The following is a 14,279-nucleotide window of genomic DNA, read 5'->3' as shown; positions in this document are numbered from 1 at the left end:
ACAAGTCAATAAATCATTCCTTCTTTTAAATAAACTTGTCTTAAACACTTCCGATGATCAATAAGGAGTAACTGAAACAGAGCATTGGCAGTAAGCACGCTGCTGCCAAGTACCCTGACCCCACAAGGATGGTTATGCTAACGGTTTTTAAGAACTGTAGACAGCAGGAGGAGAAGAAATACATTTGTTAAAAAGCATGGTTCACATCCACAAGGGGCAGGCAGTGATGGAGCTGCAGTGCAGTGCTAATTGGTACAACTGCCTGGCAAAATGTCTCTAAAATAACACACATTCAAGTTCAAGACCCACTGTGGTTTCAGATATCCACTGCATAATCCAGACAGTATATGGCTTATTAAAGGAGGGCACAAAACCAGGGAGGAGAAGAGAACTCCACACAGGCACTAATCTGGCCAGCGGCAACAGCACAGCCTCTTTTCCCCCAACAGGCTGAGGCTTCTGATGAATTTAATGTTCTCTGAAGACTGTCTCAATTGAAATCAAACTCACTTACGACCTTTCCTCTGAGCAGCAGGACAACAAAATCCATAATGCAACGGCAGTCAAACAGAAGACAAGAATGTGATTTTTTAAAAGAATGTTTTATTCATGAAGTATTTATAAAAATGTGTAAAATACACTCAAATATATTTGATTTATTGACTGTAGCTAAAAATATAAAAATATACTTAAATGCATAAATTAAATTGACAATAGTAGCACAGTTCTGTGTTCACCCAGTGTTTGTTAGGAACACAATTATAAGTAATTATATTGCATATGAGCATGGAATACAAACTGAAGATGTTTTTCAGACACTTTACTCCAGGCACTGGCAAAGAATTTATGGGTAGCCACATTTCAAAATTGTGGGGTTTTCACTAGAGTGTACTGCCCTGCTCTAGAGCAATATATATTTAGCTTCTTAATGTTACTTACAGTATTTTTTTAGCTTTCAAATAAATCAAGAAACAACTAAACTGTCATGGATACTAGACTACCAGATTCACTGACACTGTTTGTTTCCCAATTCCACATTTTTCTCAATTAGCTAGTCTCTAGTCTCCAGTATTTCCTGACAGCCTAAAAATAGAAATAAAAAATTAAAAAAAAAAAAAAAATAAAAATCCCAGTTTGAACCAGCTGTTGATCTGTGAAGTCACTGATAACGGATCAGTTTGCTTTGGCCATCGTGGTGCTACCAACAGGTCAGGAGCTTGATTTTGTCAGCATGAGGGAGACAGCTGAGGGCACTGGATCTACAGCAAGTTGCCCAAATACTGGGGTGAGCACTCATTTCAATTAAAAGTTACAGCATCCTGGGATTATAGGTCCCAGAGCTCACAGCTTCAGAGCCCTGACATCTGTGACAGGGCCATGAGGGAGAGGTGGTCATTTTTTATTGCATTTTATTTGCACAAACTGTATGTCTGAAATATTGAAAGAAATCTGAATAAATGTTAAGCACCTGCCAAAGCACTCCTTGGACATGTGGCTGTAGTAGTCTGTATCTCTGACTGTCAGATGCATTTCTCTGATCTGTGGCCTTGGAGAGAGATGCGGATAGAGTGCTTTCATGGCTATTGCTCTCATCCCTCTAGTCCATATATTAAATCTCAGGCTGAGAAGCACAGCTAAGTGCTCACGTACTCCTATCTGTCTAGTGTTTAACTTTTTGCTTTCAAAGTCAAAGTGTAAATAACCTTATACAATACATAATACAAACTTAAAGCTCACATATTGTCTTTTCTCTGTTCTACAATTGAAAGGAAATTCATAGTATATTATGGCACAAAATAATATTTCTGGTATTTTAGGCATTATTTATTGCTAAATAACTATAGCAGCAGAGAAAAATGTATAAAGTTGCACTTTTTGACATCTTCACAGTACGCCTATTTCTCTCACTCGCTTTTGTGTTCCATTAGTAACAAAAAATATCATTTATCAACTCCAGCTATGTAAAATACATTTTTTCCTACAATTGCTAGTGGATCTTGTAATTGTATTGCACAGATTAAAAAATATTTATTACATTTTTTTCATTATTAAATAACTTTCAATACAAAAATTTGAATTAACCTAAAAGCCCAACCCTGCAAGTGCTTCAGAAGTGGAATGGTATTTTCTTCAGGCGATCATTCCAGTTGACTTTCATGAAAGTACTCAGGTAGCTTTGTGGACAATACAGACATTTGAAGGATGGGCTCCAAGTGTGCAAATCTTAGCTTATGGATCAGCAACAACACTAGCCTTGCTTTCTAACATTATTATTGGGAAACATCAAGAGAAGAATTCTGAACATCATCAAGGACATTCAAAAGATGTCTTTTTCCTTTAAGAGCTGTCTTTGTTCAGCACACCAGCTCCTTCAAATCCATTCTTACATTGTTACATGAACAATTTCCCATTAGCCCTGTTATTCAGCTTAGAGGCACAGTAAATATAATTACTTATACTGAGAAGTAGGTATTGTATATTAAAAATGCTACATAGATACTTTTTTTACTTTTTCTCAGTGGATTTACACTGGTTTCGTATGAGCAGAATTGGCTAGAGAGCAGAACCAGAGCAATAATGCGTGTGTACAGTCTCATGTGTGACTTACTTGGGCAGAAATGTAAAGCTGCTCAAGAGCACTGTGCCAGAGTGTTTAAGGTCATCTGTCATGTTATGAAGTGATGAAGAGGAAGAGGCTTATGAACTGTGTCCATTATTAGCTGAGAGAAAAGATGAAACTAGCTGCCATGCCATCATCATTTTGGGTACACATTTGTGAACTCTGTAGACAAGGCAGCTGAAAATGATAAAATAAACTGCAGAATGATGTGTGTCTTTCTGAAAATGACGAACAACACACATACAGAGCATACAATCAGACTTTTGCCCTCAGATCACATAGTACTGAGTGAGCTCCATTTCCCTCAGCATTAAAAAACAGCGCAGTGATACAGTGTGAGGTAATTTATAGGGTACACTTGGTGTGCCTTAACAGTGTAATTGTACTGCTGGGAACTAACATGGTGTCATGGGTTAACACAGCTTGGTTTTTAGTTAAAGGAAAACAATTCCCTGTAAGGACCTTGGAATTGTTTTGGAAAGGACATGGACCTATCAGAAGCTAATTCCTAGATAGTGACACATAGAGGAAGCTGGATGCGACTTTGTGAATACACATACAAATCCCTGACTGTGTCTGAGGCAGCCCTTTCCCTTCCGGCCAGAGGAGCAGGTAACAACTGGCCCTGTGGCGGCTCCGTGGAGTGACCCAGGCTCTGGCCTGGCCGTGTCCTGGGGCTGCGGCAGCTGAACATCCAGCTACCTTTAAAGCCTACCCCCCACCCCAGCACCAGCCAGACCGAGGGAGATGTCTGCTGGGCCCCGGACAGCAGCTCCGGGCTTGGGTTAGGTCAGGCCACCTCGATTGTCATCCAGGGGTGGGCTAGAGCCATCCACCAGCTGGGCCACTCCGAGATCCCTCGGCCACCCGGCAGAGATCATGTCACCACCGCAGGTCCTGGGCAAGATATTAACTCTTTCCTTGCACAGATGAAACTTACAAAGCCCTGACCCTTCTCAAAGTGAGAAAAAGGCCAAACTGGGGACAAGGAAAAGGACAATATGAAGATATTAGAGTCACTGAAGGAAAAGAGACCCCTTAGGTGGGAAGAAATGACAAGATGCCTTGGTCCTAGGATGAAAATCTCCTATGAGCTGTGGTAACAGACTGTAATATGCTAGAATATCCCTTTAAATCATGGACAATATGAATTGGGGAGAATGATTGTTCAGGTTGGTGGATTTGAGCAAAGGTATTTGTGATGGACTGAGTGAATATTGAATTAGTAGCTGTGATCCTGTGATCCCATGAGATGTTGAACACAGAGAGATGAGACAAGAAGCCCTTGGTGCCAGTAAAGAAGTGAAAAGAGACCTCTGTTCCCTGAGATGAAGAAATCCTTTGTGTTTGAACTGTTCATTTTTAAAATGACACCCCAGTATGCATGAGTCCACGGCCCATATGTAGTCATGGAAAAGGTTACGTGATATGGGAGGTCCTGCAGATTTTTCCCCCAGGCAGCTGCTGTTGTGAAAGTTAAAAGCCACAGGCAGACTGGTTCTTTCTTGTGAAAGTTACAACAAATCAGAAGAGACTTCTCTCTCTAAAAGGACTGATGGGGGACTGTTTTGTAGGTAGTGCTGACCTAGAGTTCTGAGTTTTGTCTTTATACATTGTCTGTTAGAAAGAAAAGAAGATGGTGGAGGAGGAGGAGTATTTTGAAAGTTCCATTTTGATTTTCATTCTTTTCTTTTAGTGTGTGTTAATAAATCTATCTTTGTACCCTTTTAAGATTTGAGCCTGCTTTGCTTTTCTCCTGATCCTATCTCACAGCAGAGTTATGGCAGACACTCAAAACCACTGCATTAAATCTGGCAGAGAGAGGTGAATGTGAAACCATTACACATGGTGATCTTCGTTCCTCGGCTACCCCTTCAAAATAGAAAGGACCAAATGCAGTGCACACAACACACCAGCAGTTTTCATGATGCCTTAAGTCCAGCAGTTATTAGCACAATCAATAACTGATCTAAAGCGGCCATGCTTGTTTGTTCCTTGCTTGCTAACGTAGTCACCTAGCAAAAGAAATAGAGAAAAGAAGGCATCTGCAGAAAATGTGCATATTTCTTTGTGGTTTTGCTTATTCTTTCCTCTGGGAAAACTTCTTCCACTCTAATGCTAGTTCCCTTCTTCTTCAGTTTCTATTACGGGTGGTGAATTTTGAGGTTTGTGTGGTGCCAAAGAGGATAAGCAGGAGGGATGAGCAGTATTTTCATTTAGAAACACCTAAAAAGATTAACCAAATTTACATGTTCTGAGCAGCTATGACAGCTGATTTGAAGGGTGGCTTCTGAGGGATGTAAAGGTATTTGGTCAAGAAAGGATGAGATTCCAGATGGAGTAGGAAGAGTGACTATCAGGCTGTTACCTTCTCTAGGAAAACAAGAGTGACATGGATGTGCACAGTCCTGCTTGTGCCACAGGAGTTCCTCAGTTAGGCACTCAGCTACTTATTGATTCTCAGAAGGCCTTCAGAAATATTTCTTTTTCTCCAAAACAGAAGTGGAATTTAGGCACTTGTCTTCAGTGACAAACTAAGTTTTCTCTACAAAAAGTATGGGTATAATATGTGAAAGAAGAACTTCCTTCTTTTCATGATGGAGAGGAACTGTGTACTGTCTTTTCACTATTTGTTTGAGGAGCATTTTATAAAGACAAGTAATAGCTGAACAAAGTGTTTAGACCCTTGAAGGAGGAGAGAGAAGCTGTGCATAATCCACTTGGCTGGGCAGGATACCTGGTAAGTGCTCTTTGATTATATTTCTTGCTGATCACCACATGTTTTCAGTAATGAGCTCCTGCCTGGGGACATGGGGGTTGGAACTACATGACCTTTAATGTCTCTTCCAACCCAAAACATTTGATAATTCTATGATCAGGACAGTGCCACCAGCCTACATTTCCTGATGAGCCTTTTTTCATTCAAGTGCCCCTGTGGTGGTGGCATCAGGTAACATTCCAGTGCAGAATTCTTTCTATGCAGACATGCCGGGGCCAAACTGTCCCTTTGTGAAAGCAGGTGGCATTTGCAGGATACCAACACTTGGGGCAAAGTGTAGGTTAAAGCCAGTTGTGAGATATATACTTTTATATGTCTTTGTTTTAATACATTTGCTGTTCTCTGTACTTTTCTCGCTGTCATGGTACACATTGTTTCTAATGAGCTATGAAGTTGCCAGATTTCACATCCTCACAGGTTTGTTAACACAAATGTCTGAGGTGTTTCTTTGAACACCTTTCTTAATTAAAATTATACACATGTGAAAGTGCACAGACACAAGCTGTGGTCTGATTCTGCTCTCTTAAACCAGTGTAAAGAAATCAGAATGTGACCTGTCTACCCACAAAGTATGTGTTGGGAGAAAGGTCTGCTAGACTTCACTGCAGCGTATGTTGTTTGATATTTTTCTACTATGTCACACTAGACTGAAACAGTTGCTTCTAGTGAGGTGAACCCTGTTTTGCTCAGATGTTAATGAGTTCTGTAAAAGGTATGCCACTGTGATATGGGTTATTCCCATTTTTGTCAGATGAAAAGCAGTAAATTTAAAGTGTAGAATAGTATTGTAATTTCTATACAGGACTACTGTTCCCTTGCTTAATAGTAGCTTATTTAATCTCACAAACACTGCAATATCTTTTAAAAATGAGGTTCTCTGTATAGGACTTCTCCCATGTCATGCCAATAGCGCCCCAAATGCAGCAGTCCTGTTAGTCATACAATTTAAAATAGTTTATGTAGAACAGTTTATAAAAACTGTGATAAGAAAAAATAGTATTATCTGAAGCATAATATTAATATAAACAATATAGAAAAAATACATATTTACATAATGCCAAAATACAATTATATACATTAATATCTATTACATTTAAATTATATCTCTCTAAAAAAAAATCACCAGACCAATAAATTATACACAGTCTCAACCAAAAGGTCTGGCACCTTTCTGGTGCATGAAATACATACATAAAAAACCCCAAAATAAAACCCCAAGTTAACAAATGTGTTCACAAAAGCAGGTATCTATAACATTCTTAGTGCCTTGAATAAACAGCATCTGAAAGCAAGGAAAACGGAGATTAGAAAAAGTAAATCAACACAGATTCAAGCAGTGCTCTGAGAGATGGCTTTGTGGCAGCAGCACTGGGAGGTGACTGGTATGACAGCTAAAGATCAGATCCCACCTCTGCTTGGACTCTCAATGTGTGGAACCTGAATATTTCAGGTTTTGGCCTCCTTCGAGCCTGTTCTACCTGTTGATGACAACTGATTTCTACAGGCTAAATTGGGAAAATTATTTGGATTTCTTATCATATAAACCTAATTCTTAATGTCCAAATTTGTGGAGCTACTGAGATCTCTCTTGACCCTAAAATCTTCGACATTCCTTAAGAATCAGCTCTACCAAGGCACAAGGTCACCACTGCTTACACACTGGTCCTCTGGCCATGGGCAGAAGAAGTGAAGGGCCGTGCTAGTTCCAGGTTTGCTACTCCTGCAACTCTTATCAGCAAGGGACTGGATACAGGTTAGGAAAAGGAGCCTACAAGGATGGAGAGTCTGGGGAGAAAGAGCGAGCACAGCCTAGGACAGCTGTATTTTCCAGTCAAGGCAGATGGGAAGTCTCCCAAGGCTGCCTATATTGTCAACAGCAGAAGAGGGTGATGCAGACAGAAACTGAACGCCGTGAATGACTCACTGGAAGAGCCCAGTGAATGCTGTCAATGGCCTCAGTTGCTTACGGATAGTGTAAAGACTTGTGAGGTAAAACCAACATCATGACAGGGAAAGGGGTTCAGTTCCCTTGACAGCATAGGAACCATGAAGTGTGAGACAAGGAGAGCATAAAGGTAAGGCAGGAGTAGGAAGTGATGTTATAAGGAGTACTAATGGAGAAAATAAAGACACAACTGCAAGAATGAAAAGAGCAGAGGGAACAAATGAATTCCAGGAAGTAAAGACATATCAGTGGTTAAGAACAGCACAATTCCCCCTCAATTACACTGTCAGTGAGCTACTACATTTGAAACATTTTACAATTTGATAAACTTGCAGTTACCTCTGTGATACTCTGGATTCACATTTTCATATATCGGAAATAAGGGATTTTCTTGTTCACTGCGAAGTTTTCTGGCTCTTAACACATCTCTCACACATTGATGTAGATACACATATTGACACTGCAAAAGATTTGCTTTTAAGACACTGAGGAATTTTGTAATTTAATCTTCTGTACTGTGAAAAAACATTACAAGCTAACTCCCTCACAAAATCAAGGGTGGTGTTAAGAATTAAAATATCCTTATAAAATTAATCTCCTTTTCACACTCGGAACATGAACTTTTGTGATCACCTCTCTTTAGAAATAATACCAGTAAAATAAAAACGAACACAGTATGTTTTGACAGATCATGCCATTAGTGAAAGCTTTAGCAACTGTAAAGTGCAATTTAATGTGGTGCTGTGCTGGATAGCTACTACTTCTGAATCCTTTGGTATAAGGTATATGTAGAAGAATTAATATGTAAAGGGAAGCATGTGGAAGACAAACAATTCCCTGAATTTTTTTTTTGTTCTGAAAAAAAGCCATTTTCCACAGAATTTTATAATAAAATATTTTAGAGAATCATGAGAAACAAATCTCTGAAAAAATTAGAAAAATCTTTGAAAAAAATATTTTTTTAATCCAGTATAAGTTCTAAGATTGTTTCTGCTTATGCAGCAAATGAAAGTCTTCTCTGGAGTGCCTTTCATATAATGGAGCTAAGATGACATTTGCAACCAAAGTAAGGAGGGTCCGTATGTTATTTACTATTGACTACTCACCAAACCATCTTGACAGAATAGATTATTAAACTTTCATGCTTTGCTACTCTTTGTGGTTTATGACATGGGTCACAATAATCTTTTGGTAAGTCTAATATAGTACCCAAAAGTCAGACTGAGCATGTTTATATATCATGGTGTACTTTTTTAACATTATCTCAAAAACATAATTTCTCCAATAAGTATACATATTTTCTCCCCTCACATCTTCAGCCATTGCTCTGTCTTTTTCTCAGTGCTCTGGCAAAGTGAGGATATCTGCTTTTATGCACATGCAGCTGCTCTCTTTGTGGAGCAGAACCCTGCACCCCACCTACCAACATGATAGAACGTTGGCCAAGCATGGAGACTTTCTTCGGAAAAGACCATTTTTGACTGGAATGGTTACAGCTGCTGTAGCATGCTGCCTTTTGAGCTGATGCACAGTTTACCTTTGCATGTCTACACCTGCAGTCTTGAACAATGCTGAGCTGAGTCTGAAGCAGGAGCATTGTTTTGCTGCTGCTGTTTTTCTGTGACTGAATATTGTCAAGTATGATGGTACTGTGGCCTTTGACTTTTTGTGTGGATCTGGCTGCCTTTTGACTTAGACGTGTCAAGCTCATGCCAAAGGCAGGTTTTGTATCACACAACTGTAGTTGTCTATACGTCAAATTCAGGCTCTTTAGGTAGTTGCCTTTTTTCCAGCCAGGGAAAAAAAGCCACCTTCCAGAGATGTCTTTATGCCTTTGCAGACTATGTATGATGGGAATTGTAGGAGGATCTGCCTCTGGAGACGCCCAGACCAGGCTGGGAATCTGTCCCCCCTCCAACAGAAGGTCTTCTGTGATTAAGATATTTCCAGGAACCCCTTGGTTTTGTGTTCTCAGCTGGGCCTTTCTTTATGCCCAAATGAGACTTTTACATCTATCAGAAAACGCTGTTACTGAGATACTGGTTTCCAAATTGCAGCAAAGAGCTCCATTAGTATCAAGCCGCAGACAGACCCATCAAACTTTTTCTCATTCTTTTATTAACAGTTCAGAGGGAAAATGTAAAGACTACATCCGAAACACACCTTTATTAAATCAGCTCCTGAGTGTTTAGCTCCTATAACATAATTTTGTTGCTGTTTTAAAAGCTCAGAAAGAAATACAAAACATTTACTTTTTCTGAACTTTGAGAGTAAATGTACTTGCTTTTCCACAGTATGTTAGGGGAATGCAAATCAACTTTCCAAAATCATTATAATAAAAATGACAGAGCAGCTCAATAAAACATAAACTGAGAAGGCTAGAGTTTTAAACTCTAGCTAGAACTCTAGCTGAGTGGCTAGAGTTTTAAAATTGCATACATCTATTTTTCTCTGTTCTGCATTCTTCTTTCTCATTATGTCAACCGATCTGTCTTGTTTAGGCTTGTCTTCCAAACCCATCCATGAAGGACCTATCTCCACTTAAAGCTCATTTATTGGACTCTGCAGTAAAGTAACAGTGTGTTGTTAAGTGTCTTGCATAATGCTGTTGGAGTGATTGTGGGCCAGGGCAAATAAAAGGAGAAATCTACAGGAAGCATATCTGCCACTTGTTATGGTTTGGACCCTCTCTAAGACAGCCAATGGAAAAAAACCTGAACTGGAAACTCCCACAGAGCTAAAATACATCTAACTAGTATTTCACAGTGGAGTAAGTGCAAAGTGCTTTAAAAGCCTTTCAGATGAGAGACTGATTATTGTATACGGTAGCTGTTGTGGCTGCACAGCAGGCTATCCAAACCTTACCTCTGTCTGAACCATGTGAACACGGTGAAGCCTCAGATCATGTACTGCTGCATAAATGTCAACAGTGTCCTTCGATTCCAGCTGTTGCAGAATTCGGTCCAGTGCAATGAATGTGCCAGTCCTGCCAACACCAGCACTGGAAAAGAAAACAACCCAAGAGATTTAAAAGCAGATGGATCAAAGCATTCACTATCTTCCTGAGATACTTTTGTACAGTTCAGATCTCCAGGGTGAGAAGCAAACTGTTCAAATGGCACCTCTGGGCCTTTATAACACTTTATTATGGAATTTATTTAGGAAGGAGGAAAGGATAGTAATGGTAGAGTTATCTCTGCTACAGCCTGTACTGCTTTCTGCTTTGGATTAACTCAGTCATTGAGATACACTGAAAGACTCCACCTGACTCTAACTTGGAAACCCTCCAGGGATGCAGCTGTGGGACACAGGATACATCTGACATGCTGCAGCACATGCTGTACAGGCAGACACAGGCAGGGTCATGTAAGATACAAGCCTCAGCCCATATAATGGTGGAGCCGTCAGATACTACAATCAGGTACTACCAGTGAACATATTGCTTTATCAGAAGGTACAGCACCAACCAAACACTTTCTCTCTCTGTAGTCCTATACTCTGCTGCAACTGGCTAGTGGATAACAGATCAGGCAGTTCAATTTTGTCATTTTTTATACAAGTGTAGGGGTGGACCACATAACTGAGGGAAAGCTGCAGCCCTGTGACTGCCAAAGGTGGAAAAAGCAGAAGGGCATGAAAAGGCAGTAAGAAAAGGGAGTTTCAGTCAGAAGGGGGGAAGGATGGATCTGGCAGCTAGTCTCAACATCCACACATAGTCAGATTCACTCTGGGTATATCTTACCTTTTAAAGCAACCCTTTGTGATTCAAACATAGGGCCAAACAGCAGCATGTGGGCAATTTAAGAATGCAAAAGCTCATGAGCAGTGGCAGCTGCTGACATTTTCATGCCCTCCAGTGGTACCACAGAGACACAGTGGTTCCCTAAGAATAATTTTTGAGGCATCTCCAGGGTGAGGCTGTGGATTAATGCATTTGCCTTGGGAATACTGCTCTGATGTATCTGGAAACTTAAGACTAGCAGCTATCTCTCAGATTCTGTGGCTGCCCATAGTCTAACATGGATGAAGATTTGAGATCTTCCCATGAGTAGGCACAAAGGGCTCTGTGCCACTGACCTTTTGCTGCTGCACATACCTGCAGTGTACAATACTTGGTCCTGTGTCTGGGGTCCTGTTGATATAATCTCTTACAGTTCTGACAAACTGAATCAGGGACTGGGTGGTCTCTGGCACTCCATGATCTGGCCATACAGTGTAGTGGAAGTGACGAATGAGCCTTGTTGAGTCCAGCTGCTCTTCCTGTTAGAATTCAAAAGTGTGTGTCATCAGGATGAGAGGGAAAGGGACACATAGAACAGATACCTTCGGGGAAAATGCTATAGCTTCCACCAGAGGGGAGCCAGGCATGGCACAACTGGGATACGGCACAACAAACCTTCCCAATTTAGTCTTGCAAGTGTTTCAAGCAAATTAATCAGGGAAAAATGAAAGCAAACATACACTGCAAATTTTAAATTCTCGTATTGTCCACTCTGGGAGCACTGATTCAGACATCATCTCAACAATCAGGTCTCCATAGTACAAGGAATCCTGGTCATGGGGCCAGTATTGATCACACTTTACCTGCAGGGACAGAAGGAAAGAAAGATACAGTGTTTGAAACAGTGATAAACAAGGCCTCCATCCTGCACTGGCACAAGCAGACTTCAGACCTCTTGTGCCTGAGGATGAAGGAAGAAAGGCAGCAGCTGAACTGGGAGACAGATGCCACTCTCTGCCATGTCAACAAACAGGGTCTGGCATGGGAACGGGTTAGCATGGGGGTGGGAAGTGGAAGTTCTCAAAATTCCTTTGTGATGAAGGTAAGGGGAAGCACTTCACTGATGCCTCCTTCTAGGGCATATTTTCTGTGCCAAGTCTTCTCACATCTCTGCTTGGATGAGAGCTGTGCCTCCAGTGCCCCTTCCTCATCTCTTGCTGAGACTTGGCAGTAGGGTCCCACTTGGAACCAGTGAGATGCAGAAGGACACAGATCCTATTCTGTGTCGGCTTTCACCCTCTCTTCAGGAAAAAATGGTTAACTGAAAGGAACTGACCCAACATGCACCACTAGAGGATCACTACTTCAAGTTTGTTTAATCTTCTTATAGAACTAGTTGCTGTCTTACAAATGGTATGGGACATTGTATGTACATGCATGACATGTAATGACATGGGACAAGTGGTCATACCTGGCGAGGTATGCTACACCTGCACTCAGTAAGAGAGGCAAATGCATGAGTGGTCTCTTTGCTAACTGCATCAAGGTGTATGTATCAGAGATAACTTGATGTATTTACTGATCAACATTTGCTCTCCAGAGCTTATATTTAAAGTAGAAGTTGATCAGAGTTGACATGATAAACACGCATTTTTTTGTTAATGGTTGTCCTTCTGCATGCTGAAAAGAATTGTCAAGTGAACAAAGTCCTGGATTAGAAACCAGAAGCACTGAGCTCTGCTCCTAAATTCTAGCCTTGACATGCTGCATGATCTTGAGACAGTTTATGTATCCTCACTTCACAGCCTTAATCTGTCCCCAGTCTTTGTAATATACCTTTTCTTTCACGCTGTGTATCTCTCTGACTGGGCTCTTTTTGGCTTTAGTGTGGTGCAAATAAGAAGAAAAAACTTTTAATAGATGTTGAAACAAACATTAATAATAAAGAAGAGTCACTGCTTACCCGGCCCTTCTCAACACACTGGGTTACCATGACGATATTGTGAACATTTTGCTCCCATGCCATTTTCCAGAACTCATCTTTGGTTCCAGGCAAAGGGCCCTGAGTTGCTATGTATTCCCTGCGGAAATTATTGCCCTGCAAATAAAGAGAACTCCATTAGTTTCCAAAAAAATGCAGAAAAACCAAAAAATCTTCTAACAAGTGAAAAAGCCTTGGGGTTGCAGCCAGGGCTCTGCAGCAACCCTTTCTGGGACAATAGTTTTGAAAGCTAAATTGTTGCCTTGGACCTGGAAGCAAATGACTGACTGGAACAGAGAGAAGGAAGAGACTGTGGCAGTACATCTAAATACCATTTCCTTTTGTGACAGTCAAAGCTTTCCACTGTACTTTTGTGTTCAGCACAGTCTCAAGCAATCTTAAAACTGCTAGGGGTTTTTGTTTTATTTATCGTTTTTAATAAATTAGCTGAGTTCAGACTTGAAATCTGGATTGCTAAAGTCACTGCTATTATCAATTATAACTCTTTGGCAAAGGGCATTATTTTAATTTCAGACAGTTTTATTACCCTGCAAGGTGACAATGCTGCCAGGATGAGCTACAGCTCCACAGTGAAGATGCCACCTGCACTGATAGCTACAGTTGTTGTGGACACTGTATAAAACCAGCGACCTTTAAAAATATGTCCTTGCCCAATTAGACTTGCTATCTTACATAACTATAGCAATGCAAGAAAGTGTCCTTAAGTGCTGGGTAAATCACTCACAGTTAACTTAATGGCAGTCAGACACAGTCTTTCAGCACACTCAAAAAATGAGTTCTCAGTTTATTAGCTCAAGTGAATCAAGGAAGGGGGAGGGGAGCCTTAACCATCCAGCTTTATATTTAGTTTTCAATGAAGGAAAAATTACCACTGGAAGGACGACTGTAAAACACCACACTCGAGTCACTTACTGGTATGTAGCTTGCATTAATGTAGTCTGAGCAAGGGTCATCATCCACATTGGAAAGCTTCACTCTTGATGTATCATCTAGCAAGAAATTGATTACAAGAGGCTTAGGGCTAGTCTTGATTTTCAGTCCCTCTTGGCACTTACAGAAATGCATTTGTGGAAGGACTGCCAGCACTATTACAATATTTTATATGAACAGCTAATTTATAAGGAATAACTGCTGGGTTTACTGCCTCTTTAATCTGTGAGTGCTGTGGAGTGTTCCAGAGACTAGGACACAGATGGGTAAGAAGGAAGCAGT

The 14,279-nt window shown here is 40.6% G+C and overlaps 1 protein-coding gene across 1 annotated transcript in view; it reads right to left on the bottom strand.

Moving 5' to 3' along the window:
• Positions 1-583: 583 nt before the first annotated feature.
• Positions 584-14,279, bottom strand: part of PTPRB (protein tyrosine phosphatase receptor type B) — a 63,828-nt gene continuing 50,132 nt past the window's right edge. Inside the window, exons 28-34 of the mRNA XM_083860370.1 lie at positions 13,980-14,056; positions 13,029-13,163; positions 11,806-11,928; positions 11,441-11,604; positions 10,210-10,345; positions 7,684-7,804; positions 584-6,681 (exon numbers count right to left, since the gene is read on the bottom strand). Coding sequence (XP_083716496.1) covers positions 6,659-6,681; positions 7,684-7,804; positions 10,210-10,345; positions 11,441-11,604; positions 11,806-11,928; positions 13,029-13,163; positions 13,980-14,056 — 779 coding nt within the window. The 3' untranslated portion in view covers positions 584-6,658. The remainder of the gene's footprint in view (positions 6,682-7,683; positions 7,805-10,209; positions 10,346-11,440; positions 11,605-11,805; positions 11,929-13,028; positions 13,164-13,979; positions 14,057-14,279) is intronic.

This window comes from Zosterops lateralis (genome assembly GCF_965231275.1).
Source record: "Zosterops lateralis genome assembly, chromosome: 4".
Classification (NCBI taxonomy): Eukaryota; Metazoa; Chordata; class Aves; order Passeriformes; family Zosteropidae; genus Zosterops; species Zosterops lateralis.
The sequence above is the reverse complement of the archived record's forward strand: the minus strand, read 5'-3'. Positions and strand labels throughout refer to the sequence as shown.